General features: G+C 36.5%; 1 protein-coding gene across 2 annotated transcripts in view; it reads left to right on the top strand.

The window, feature by feature from the left end:
- LOC132563231 (myotubularin-related protein 8-like) overlaps positions 1–12,008 on the top strand; it is a 62,113-nt gene that overhangs the window by 40,396 nt on the left and 9,709 nt on the right. Inside the window, exons 3-14 of one of the 2 annotated variants that reach the window (XM_060227988.1) lie at positions 2,169–2,331; positions 2,851–3,002; positions 3,238–3,366; positions 3,915–4,049; positions 4,421–4,553; positions 5,060–5,169; positions 5,610–5,732; positions 8,029–8,282; positions 8,482–8,616; positions 9,598–9,724; positions 10,754–10,894; positions 11,234–11,447. In XM_060227988.1, coding sequence (XP_060083971.1) covers positions 2,169–2,331; positions 2,851–3,002; positions 3,238–3,366; positions 3,915–4,049; positions 4,421–4,553; positions 5,060–5,169; positions 5,610–5,732; positions 8,029–8,282; positions 8,482–8,616; positions 9,598–9,724; positions 10,754–10,894; positions 11,234–11,447 — 1,816 coding nt within the window. Of the gene's footprint in view, positions 1–2,168; positions 2,332–2,850; positions 3,003–3,237; positions 3,367–3,914; positions 4,050–4,420; positions 4,554–5,059; positions 5,170–5,609; positions 5,733–8,028; positions 8,283–8,481; positions 8,617–9,597; positions 9,725–10,753; positions 10,895–11,233; positions 11,621–12,008 lie in introns of both variants that reach the window. The other variant, XM_060227995.1, reaches the window with a different exon arrangement.

The raw sequence follows: 12,008 nt of genomic DNA, 5'->3' as shown, positions 1-12,008 counted from the left end.
TATCGAAAGCATCTTGAAATCGTAGAAATTTATTTAATTCCTTGTCCCACCTGAAACCATGGTCGTTTACGCTAATAAATTGGCTGTCTGTAAGAATTAGTCCTCAGAGAGCTCGACAGACAAAATGTTTTAAGAATCATTACTGCTGTATGTAATATAGAGATAATAACCTCCGCTGGAAGTCATACAAAATTGATTTTTTGAGAATTCTTTTTTTTTTCCTTCTGTAGTTACCTCAAAGAGTTTTGTACTGAAATGACATTCTCAACTCGTGATGGAATGTCCGTAAAAAACTGCATAGTGGCTCAGTTGTCTGTTTGATACAACACAATCCCCTGGCAGGAGATCAATGCTGAAGAATATTGAATCAATGTAGCATTGAGAAAGTGGCTCCATGCATGCTACAGGTGTAGCAATTATGGTGCTAAATACTTTGATGTTACACACAGTCAATTGATTAAAGTTGAAAATCAATGAAAGAATCATTCTATAATGATGAGCCATTTTGGCGCAAGATTGTCACGATTAAATTGAACAATTATCTCTGAAAGAGTGTCATTATCCCCACTGCAAGTGTCATTTTTCATTGTCTTTTCTTTAATCAAGGATTAACAGGAAAGGTTTGGTTTGATTAGTATTGGAAGAAAAGTATGGGGAAAAGGGGTGAATGGTTTAGATAAGGGATCAGAAGGGAAAGGCAATGTTGTGTTTGGGTAGGGTTGAGCATGGTTTTTTTTAGGGGTTATCAAGGGATGAAGACAATGATTGTTATGTTGAGTTTCAGCTTGGAGGTATATTCAAAATAATTGACTAGCAAATACAGAGTGTAATGTGTGAGAGTATGTAGTGGAGGGCTGGTATATACAGAGTGTAATGTGTGAGAGTATACAGTGGAGGGCTGGTAAATACAGAGTGTAATGTGTGAGAGTATACAGTGGAGGGCTGGTAAATACAGAGTGTAATGTGTGAGAGTATACAGTGGAGGGCTGGTAAATACAGAGTGTAATGTGTGAGAGGATATAGTGGAGGGCTGGTAAATACAGAGTGTAATGTGTGAGAGTATATAGTGGAGGGCTGGTAAATACAGAGTGTAATGTATGAGAGTATATAGTGGAGGGCTGGTAAATACAGAGTGTAATGTGTGGGAGGATGTAGTGGAGGGCTGGTAAATACAGAGTGTAATGTGTGAGAGTATACAGTGGAGGGCTGGTAAATACAGAGTGTAATGTGTGAGAGTATATAGTGGAGGGCTGGTAAATACAGAGTGTAATGTGTGAGAGGATATAGTGGAGGGCTGGTAAATACAGAGTGTAATGTGTGAGAGTATAAAGTGGAGGGCTGGTAGATACAGAGTGTAATGTGTGAGAGTATATAGTGGAGGGCTGGTAAATACAGAGTGTAATGTATGAGAGTATATAGTGGAGGGCTGGTAAATACAGAGTGTAATGTGTGAGAGTATAAAGTGGAGGGCTGGTAAATACAGAGTGTAATGTGTGAGAGTATACAGTGGAGGGCTGGTAAATACAGAGTGTAATGTGTGAGAGTATACAGTGGAGGGCTGGTAAATACAGAGTGTAATGTGTGAGAGTATGTAGTGGAGGGCTGGTAAATACAGAGTGTAATGTGTGAGAGTATATAGTGGAGGGCTGGTAAATACAGAGTGTAATGTGTGAGAGTATGTAGTGGAGGGCTGGTAAATACAGAGTGTAATGTGTGAGAGTATGTAGTGGAGGGTTGGTAAATACAGAGTGTAATGTGTGAGAGTATGTAGTGGAGGGCTGGTAAATACAGAGTGTAATGTGTGAGAGTATGTAGTGGAGGGCTGGTAAATACAGAGTGTAATGTGTGAGAGTATGTAGTGGAGGGCTGGTAAATACAGAGTGTAATGTGTGAGAGTATGTAGTGGAGGGCTGGTAAATACAGAGTGTAATGTGTGAGAGTGTATAGTTGAGGGCTGATGATGTCAAAAGGAAGTTTTAATTCATTGTTCGTTGTTAACAAGAGCTTTGGAATGTTTGATGCTTGATGTTGAGTGTGTAAGGCTTGGGGTTATCCTGCTTCACATCAGCATTCATCAGATGTTCAGTATGAAATACCAAAGTTGAAATCTTGTTTTACCTTTATCTTTGACTTGTGATTTAAGTTGATCCAAATTTTTACTATTTCAGATTTTACATATGCACATAGCAGCTATTGATCGGCTGCCATTGACGACAGGTGGATCACCTTTACAGTTGCGATGTAAAGACTTCCGCTGTGTGACGTTTGTTATACCTAAAGATAGAGAATGTCAGGACATATACGAATCACTGGTGAATCTCTCCCGTCCAGGTCAGCAAAATATCACGTATAATGACATAATAAGCCTACAGAGCCGTAACCAGTAAACTGTTAATACATTACACTTTGGTTAGACTTTGTGATTAAGTTCTTCGTAATTCATGCATCGTTTCATAACTACTGACAGTTATTGATGTAAGAAACCTATTGTCAGTTTGTTTATTGATTGTTAGAAAATTGAAGTATTAAAAAATATTGTTCAGACCAAAATTTTTATTATTATTGAATTATTCTGAAAATTTTGTTTGGAGTTTTGATTTTTTTCTTTTCATGAAATCACATTAACATCAAAGAAAGAACAAATGTACATATTATTCATTAATTTTTTCTTTATTGAATAACTGTAAAAAATATATATTTAAAAAAAAATATGACCAGAAAAACAAAATAAAATAACATCAGGTAGAATTATTTTACTGAAAATGCAAGTCACTGATTGGAAAATATATTTCAATAACTTAATATTTCCTTTGATGTCTCTGTAATATAAGATTTTTCTGTCATTTTCAGCAAGTATAGATGCATTATATGCTTTCCACTTCTCTCTGCCGACGGTGCAGAAGTCGTATGGATGGGACATGTATGACACACAGACTGAGTACTTAAGGATGGGAATTCCTAATGAGTTGTGGGTACTCACAAATATGAACAAGGAGTATGAGGTGAGCATTACAACCTCTTAAAAGGAGGTCAGTAATTTTGAGAGGGAAAAACTACTTCAGTAACATTTGGAACATGGATTGGAGTCTTTGATTCTCTTCTTTCCTATGGGACTCCTTCTCGGAAAATCTGTTTTATTTTAGAATATCTGGTGCTCACTAGACCTGACATTACAATACAATGTACATCCATTTTGCCAAGTACCCAGTGACACATTTGTCTCCTTTCTCTCCACAGTTGTGCGACACGTACCCCAGAGATCTTTATGTTCCTGTCACAGCCACCACACCTATCCTGGTAGGCAGCTCCAAGTTCAGAAGTAGAGGACGATTACCAGCTCTCTCCTACCTACATCGAGACAATCAGGTCATCTTCCTTATACAATTTTTAAAAAAATCTAATTTAGAGTTGTGACCCATTAATGTTAATAAAAACTGGCTCTCTGCTCTGTTTCAATCTACAATGTAGATACAACATCGTGTAATGTATTACTGATATGGATACCAATCATTGCGCTCTTAATCATTCCTGGATTACTACTAGTTATTGAGGGAATCCTCGTACTACATTTTACAGTTATAGTGGCTGTGATAATGTCACTAAGTGGCTTACACCACTCTTGGATGAAAATCTGAGGTGTGTCGTTGGATGCTCCTTGTGGGCGGTAATATGTTTCTCAAGAAGCTAAGAAATGGACTGGTCTGTGGTGTTGTGGTTGTATGATTAAGTAGGGCATTTTATTGCAATTACACTAGATGGCATGTTTCAGACCTTCTGTATGTTGTTCAGTGGAGTGGCCACCAGCAAGTCACTCAAAAATGATCATGATAGGATGATAAACCAGACCAATACTTGATTTGATTATCTATATGTACATGAGTGTGTTTTGATGATTGTGATGTCTGTTACTCCAGGCGGCTATATGTCGATGTAGCCAGCCACTCTCTGGCTTTAGTGCACGATGTGTTGAAGATGAACAGATGCTCCATGCGATTTTGAGGGCAAATCCATCCTCTAAGTTCCTGTATGTTGTGGATACACGACCTAAGGTTAGTTAATAAAGGATGCTATGTGATTTAAATGTTAGTCAAAACCTGCCTTTCAATATCAATTTTTATACTCTCCTAAATCTATAAGGTCATTTGCAAACTCTTTTCAAAGTCACTCAAAACACTAATAATCAACTACAAATTTTATTTGAAGGTCAATCACTTTCCTCCTCAAAGGTCAATTGCTATTCATTTCCAAGGTCAAGCATTTAATGGTCAGGGTTAACTGTAAATTTCAAACTATTTTAGGTAGATTATATTTTGATATTAATGAAGAATTAATGATCATGATATCCTTTGTACAGTTTTTATTTCTATAGAATGTTTTGATATAAATAGTCTTACTTAGCATTTCATGGTTTTCCCCACAGATCAACGCTATGGCAAATAAGGCTGCCGGGAAGGGTTACGAGAATGAGAACTTTTACTCCGACATCAAGTTCCAGTTTTTGGGCATTGAAAACATTCACGTGATGAGGAATGGTTTACAGAAATTAATAGATGGTAGAGTATTTCAAATGTTTAAACGTGATTAAGCTTTAAAGTTTTCTCAGGTAAAAATATATAAATAGATGATAGTTTTATCAGGTTGAAATATACACTGTAAATCACTTAAATTTCATGAGAATTTTATTTTAAGAACTTACCTCTTCAGACATATTTGTGAATACATGATTTTGAGAATGGTGATCTAGAAATGACTTTAAATTCACAAAAGATGGACTATTATATATATTGAGTCTGATATTGGTAACAGAATCCAAATGGATGTCATCAACATTTAATTTCATTCAAATGATTTTGAGGGATTTGAATTCGTGATTGTCTCTGCTCATGTATTTAAGCAAAAAGAAAACCAACACGAAATAAAGGTGATTTACAGTAAACAGGTGGCAGACTTTACTAAAAGATAAAGTTTTATCAGGATAAAATCTATAAATAAATGGCAGAGTTTACTAGTTTAATCAGAAATATATAAAAATATATAAAGATTTTCTGTTTCTTTGCAGTTTGTGAGCTAAAGAATCCATCAATGAATTCATTCCTTTCAAGTATAGAGGCTAGTGGATGGCTGAAACACATCAAATCTGTCATCGATACCTCTGTGTTTATCGTCAATGTAAGTCATCATAATCATGTTCCTGTCCCATGGAGCTACTTTTGTGTAGTCATTCATCAATTATTTTATTTCTTTAAAAAAATTGAAATTTGAACATGTCAGTATTGAAATGATTGTATAAAATTCTGCATTCATGGAGCGATTTCCCATTACAATTTTTTTTCTACCTATCTGTCGGTAAACATTTCTTTAGTTTCAAAGTATACTGTTTATCTCAAAATAGAAATATCTGCTACATGAAAATAGGTCTGCTGTAGCATTTGAATAATTTGATTCATAGTAGTGACTCAACCTACTTGAATAAGTAAATTGTACATAAATCCTTTGTGGATAGTATTAGAAAGCCTGTTACAGATGTACTTAGACAGTTAGCCCTAAAGATGTGTGTATAAAGATGCCAGGAGCACCCTTACATGTACAGCTTTTTTTTTTGGTTGTAGGCGGTACGTAACGGCATCAGTGTTCTAGTGCACTGTTCAGATGGATGGGATAGAACAGCTCAGACTTGCTCTCTCGCTTCCCTGATGTTGGATCCATATTATCGCACTATACAAGGCTTCCAGGTAAAGTGTGCAATTGCCAGGTAAAAAATAATATTTTCCAGGTAAAGTGTGCAATTGCCAGGTAAAAAATAATATTTTCCAGGTAAAGTGTGCAATTGCCAGGTAAAAAATAATATTTTCCAGGTAAACAATACAAAATTTTTCAGGTAAATCTTACAATTTACAGTAAAGCGTTACAATATATATATAGTTTTGAGTGTTTTAAGACTTTTGGGTAAATCATACAGACTTACAGGTAACTTACAGGTAAATTTTATATGGCTTACAGGTAATCACATGATTTCCAGATAATCCCTGTAGTTAATAGTACAATAGATATTTCTTCATAATCCTGTATGTAATTAACAAATACCAGTACACCATACTAATGTACCAGGCAGATAATACAACTAATCACTTGTACAATGTCGGGTTGTAGGGTAAATGTTACTGAGGGGATAAATTGTAGGGTAAATGTTACTGAGGGGATACATTGTAGGGTAAATGTTACTGAGGGGATAAATTGTAGGGTAAATGTTACTGAGGGGATAAATTGTAGGGTAAATGTTACTGAGGGGATAAATTGTAGGGTAAATGTTACTGAGGGGATAAATTGTAGAGTAAATGTTACTGAGGGGATAAATTGTAGGGTAAATGTTACTGAGGGGATAGATTGTAGGATAAATGTTACTGAGGGGATAAAATGTTTTGTAAATGTTACTGAGGGGATAAATTGTAGGGTAAATGTTACTGAGGGGATAAATTGTAGGGTAAATGTTACTGAGGGGATAAATTGTAGGGTAAATGTTACTGAGGGGATAAATTGTAGAGTAAATGTTACTGAGGGGATAAATTGTAGGGTAAATGTTACTGAGGGGATACATTGTAGGGTAAATGTTACTGAGGGGATAAATTGTAGGGTAAATGTTACTGAGGGGATAAATTGTAGGGTAAATGTTACTGAGGGGATAAATTGTAGGGTAAATGTTACTGAGGGGATAAATTGTAGGGTAAATGTTACTGAGGGGATAAATTGTAGGGTAGGGGATAAAATGTTACTGAGGGGATAAATTGTAGGGTAAATGTTACTGAGGGGATAAATGTTACTGAGGGGATAAATTGTAGGGTAAATGTTACTGAGGGGATAAATTGTAGGGTAAATGTTACTGAGGGGATAAATTGTAGGGTAAATGTTACTGAGGGGATAAATTGTAGGGTAAATGTTACTGAGGGGATAAATTGTAGGGTAAATGTTACTGAGGGGATACATTGTAGGGTAAATGTTACTGAGGGGATACATTGTAGGGTAAATGTTACTGAGGGGATAAATTGTAGGGTAAATGTTACTGAGGGGATAAATTGTAGGGTAAATGTTACTGAGGGGATAAATTGTTTTGTAAATGTTACTGAGGGGATAAATTGTTTTGTAAATGTTACTGAGGGGATAAATTGTAGGGTAAATGTTACTGAGGGGATAAATTGTAGGGTAAATGTTACTGAGGGGATAAATTGTAGGGTAAATGTTACTGAGGGGATAAATTGTAGGGTAAATGTTACTGAGGGGATAAATTGTAGGGTAAAAGTTACTGAGGGGATAAATTGTAGTGTAAAAGTTACTGAGGGGATAAAATGTAGGGTAAATGTTACTGAGGGGATAAATTGTAGGGTAAATGTTACTGAGGGGATAAATTGTAGGGTAAATGTTACTGAGGGGATAAATTGTAGGGTAAATGTTACTGAGGGGATAAATTGTAGGGTAAATGTTACTGAGGGGATAAATTGTAGGGTAAATGTTACTGAGGGGATAAATTGTAGGGTAAATGTTACTGAGGGGATAAATTGTAGGGTAAATGTTACTGAGGGGATAAATTGTAGGGTAAATGTTACTGAGGGGATAAATTGTAGGGTAAATGTTACTGAGGGGATAAATTGTAGGGTAAATGTTACTGAGGGGATAAATTGTAGGGTAAATGTTACTGAGGGATAAATTGTAGGGTAAATGTTACTGAGGGGATACATTGTAGGGTAAATGTTACTGAGGGGATAAATTGTAGGGTAAATGTTACTGAGGGGATACATTGTAGGGTAAATGTTACTGAGGGGATAGATTTTCAAGCAAATGCCTTATGAAATATCTTTTGATAATTGAAACTGTTGATAGATTTTATCCAAAGAGGTTTTATTATCTGAATATTTTTACACAAAATATGCTTACATCTGTACATATATCTGATAGTTCTAGCATTTATGGTAACACTTGTTACAGAGATTTTTGCACATATAACACTGAGTGGTTTTGTGATCATTATTTTCCCAGGCTCTGATTGAAAAGGAATGGTTGTCCTTTGGCCACAAATTCACGGACAGGTGTGGGTTCCTCGGAACAGGTGATCCAAAGGAAGTGTCACCAGTCTTCACCCAGTTCATTGAGTGTGTGTGGCAGATCATGCAGCAGTTTCCATGTGCTTTCCAATTCAATGAGCGCTTTCTCATCACCATACATGACCACTCATTCTCCTGTCAGTTTGGTACATTTATAGGCAACTGTGAAAAAGACCGCATAGATTTAAGGTGAGGCAAGACATTTCACGTGTGGATTGTATTCGACATAACATCTTTTTCACACTATGAATCAATTTTCAATTTGTTTTCTTTTATGCGATGTGGAAAGAAATTATGCAAATATTATTTTTATAGTCATATTTCCATGCGTGTTTATGAAAGGATTATTCCTCCATTATTCTATCATTATCATATATTTCTGTTGCAGACTGTCAGAAAGGACATACTCTCTGTGGGGTTACATCTCACGACATATGACAGAGTTTCTAAACCCTCTGTATAAGAAGGAATATGAAATACAACACCCTGTGGTTGTACCAGATACAAGTCCTCAGTGTGTGAGGTATGTCTTTTTCAATGGTAGGCAAACCAGCCCTCGATGTGTGAGGTCTGAGTCTGCAATGGTAGGCAAACCAAACATCGATGTGTGAGGTCTGAGTTTGCAATGGTAGGCAAACCAGCCCTCAATGTGTGAGGTCTGAGTCTGCAATGGTAGGCAAACCAGCCCTCGATGTGTGAGGTCTGAGTCTGCAATGGTAGGCAAACCAGCCCTAAGTGTAAGAGATGTTCATTCAAATGGTAGGCAAATAAACCAGTCCCCCTAGCATGAATTTTACCTTGTTTACAACAGATATAAGACAACTGACTCCTAATTGTTTAAATATGTTTTGTTTAATTTTAACATACCCAGGTTGATGATGTAGGTTGAAACTTACTGCTATACATAAGTATCTGTAAAAAAGGTAGGTTGTAGGCAAACCATTTCTCAGTTTATCAGTTATGCTCTGTTATTTGGCATGTAAACTGTCACAGTGAGATGTGTCCTGTGTAGAGAAACCTGTAAACTGTCGGTTTTTGTAAAAGAACTGCAAATCTTTGATCAAAATATACATTTATGATTAATTCCCAAGAAAAACTATATGAAACCGTTATTATACAAACAAATTGATGTGTTGTTCTGAAAAGTTATATAGCAATTATGAACCATAAGGACACTGTTTGTTAATAACATATGTCCTTATCTGACTTTACGTACCTGCTTGGCTCCTAATCAGACTTTACGTACCTGCTTGACTCCTTATCAGACTTTATGTACCTGCTCAGACTTTATGTACCTGCTTAGGTTCTAATTAAACTTTACGTACCTGCTTAGCTTCTAATTAGACTTTACGTACCTGCTTGGCTCCTAATAAGACTTTACGTACCTGCTTGGCCCCTAATTAGACTTTACGTACCTCCTTGTCCCTAATTAGACTTTACATACCTCCTTTGTAGATTTGTTTTGTAATGCATCCATAAATGACAATTGAATTCCTTTACCCAGGTTTTGGAAAGGGATGTACAATCGTTATGAGACTGGAATCCATTCAAGGGAACACATAACTGACATCCTAGGGGCAGCAAAGGACCACAGTGACTCACTGGAGGATCACATCAGGCTCCTGGAGAAGGTAAATATAGTGAAAGGTGGATAGGATTGGGAAGGGCAGATAATCTTTGAAACTATTTTTGAATATAAGGCTTGGGGAAGATCACCATTATGAATGATGGAAAAGGGAGAAGATAAGGATAGGAAAGGTAAGACAACCATGGTGACGATATGGAAGTGAAGATAATTTTGTAAACTATTCATTAACATAAGACTTAAGAAGAAACCTATGATAAAAAATGGAAAAGGGAGATAACAATGGTGAGGACTAGCAGAAGATAAGGATTGGGAAGGGGAGGTAACCATGGTGAGGATATGGAAGTGAAGATAATTATGTAAACTATTGATAAATGTAAGGTTTACGGAGATAACCATGAGGAAGAATGGAAAAGGGAGATAACCATTGTAAGGATTGGGAATGGAACATCAAGGAGATAATTTTGGTAATAACTGGGAATAGAAGATATTGATATTGGAGGGAAGATAACCATGATGAGGGTAGCGAAGAGAAGATAATTCTGTAAACTATTGTTAGATATATGGCTCAGGGAGATAACCATGATGAAGAACGGAAAAGAGTGATAACCATGGAGAGGATTGGGAAGAGAAGATGATTCTGTAAACTGTTGTGAAATATAAGGCTTCGAAGGTAACGAAGAAGTAGAATAAAAAGGGGAGGTAACCATGGTGAGAACTTGGAAGAAAAGATAAGGATTGGAAAGGGGAGATAACCATGGTGAGGATATTGAAGGCAAGATAAGCCTGTAAAAATGCTGAATACAAGGATTGGGAGGGGAGATGAATATCATGATAAAAATGTGACAAAGGGTATATTTATGTTAGGAGCATGGAAAGGGAGGTAACCATGGTTGTGTTAGGAGTGGGACATTATATATAATAAGGAGGATGAGATAACTGTTTTCTATCCAAAAGGATAGAAATTTCACTTACCCTAAAAAAAAATTGGACAAAGGGAAATTTAGTTCATGTAATATGATGAAGGAACAAAAGGGGATTTAATACTATGGTGATTGAATTTTTTTGTTTGCAGAGAATTACCCAGATCTGCAAAGTTTTGGGGAAATCTGAAGAAACAATACAGAAAAAACTGGATGGGTTCTTGTCAATGGAGTCTCTAGATGGCTATCTGGCTGGTCACATAGAAGGGCCTCCTCCACAAAAGGTGTCCAAGGTAGGGCCTAACAATACAACAGTCCGAGATAGGGACATTTTCTATTTAGTTTCAAGGTAAGCCTTTATATAAAAGGTTTTGAAGGATACCTGATAAATTGTTGAATGTATGGACCTTCTGACAAAAGATGTCGTAGGTATTGGCTTTTTTATCAAAGATGTCTTGTAGTAGGAGCATATATATATGTATTTGTATAGAGTACAGAACAAAGATTTGTAGTTTTCAGCTATCAAAATAATATCTGTGAACTAGCATATTATTAACATACAGTTTAATGGATAATGTAAGGTTAAACTGATGTCTGGGTGTATAAATGCTTTTTGTGACTCTTTGTTGAAGAATCAGGCAATAAATGGGTCCTTACAGACATCGCCTGATAACTCTCCACAACGCTCAGACGATTCAACACAACAGTCAGATGGATCACCACACAAAGACCAGAAGGACAAGATGAACCACATCATGAGCGACCATGAGTCAGGGTTCGATGAGGTCAGCTCAACCATGTCACAGTCAGGCGTGGACGAGGTCGCCTCCCAGATGTCAAAGTCAGGTATAGAGGAGGGCGTGGGTACCATGGAGTCAAGCATGCTGTCTGGGGGTACTGAGACTCTTTCTCTGGACCAGCTCCTCTTGGAGCTTCAAAGCGTGGCTGTTGACTGGAAGTCCTTTCGCCATGTCCACACCTGCACGTGCGCTACCCCCTTTGATTGCTTCACTAAAAAGGCAAGCGCCCCACTAAATAGATCTTATATCCTGTATAGTATAGATGTCTGCTGCCATATAGATCTATATCTAATATAATTGCATCGATAAAGAAAATTTGCTCAGAAACATGGTCATACACTTATTATAATCAAGGCAATACTGGCATTTCTAGGTCTTGTTTAATTGAATCTTTTATGAATGTGCAGCTTTAAGGTTTTTAGCTTTTAAGCTTTATGCAATGCTGAAGTTTTCTTTTTTAGTTTCCTTATATGGTTAATATGATCAAACTAAAATTGTGAATAATTTCGATTTTTTTAACTTCATTAAATATAAGATTTTCCGTATCGAAATTACGGAAATGATTATGCTTTATGAAATGTTCTGCAAAATTCTGAAGGTTTGAAGT

The sequence above is a fragment of the Ylistrum balloti genome, unplaced genomic scaffold (assembly GCF_031769215.1).
Source record: "Ylistrum balloti isolate Yb309-2 unplaced genomic scaffold, AGI_CSIRO_Ybal_v1 Utg369674, whole genome shotgun sequence".
In the NCBI taxonomy this organism is placed as follows: Eukaryota; Metazoa; Mollusca; class Bivalvia; order Pectinida; family Pectinidae; genus Ylistrum; species Ylistrum balloti.
This window is presented reverse-complemented; position numbering and strand designations above follow the sequence as displayed.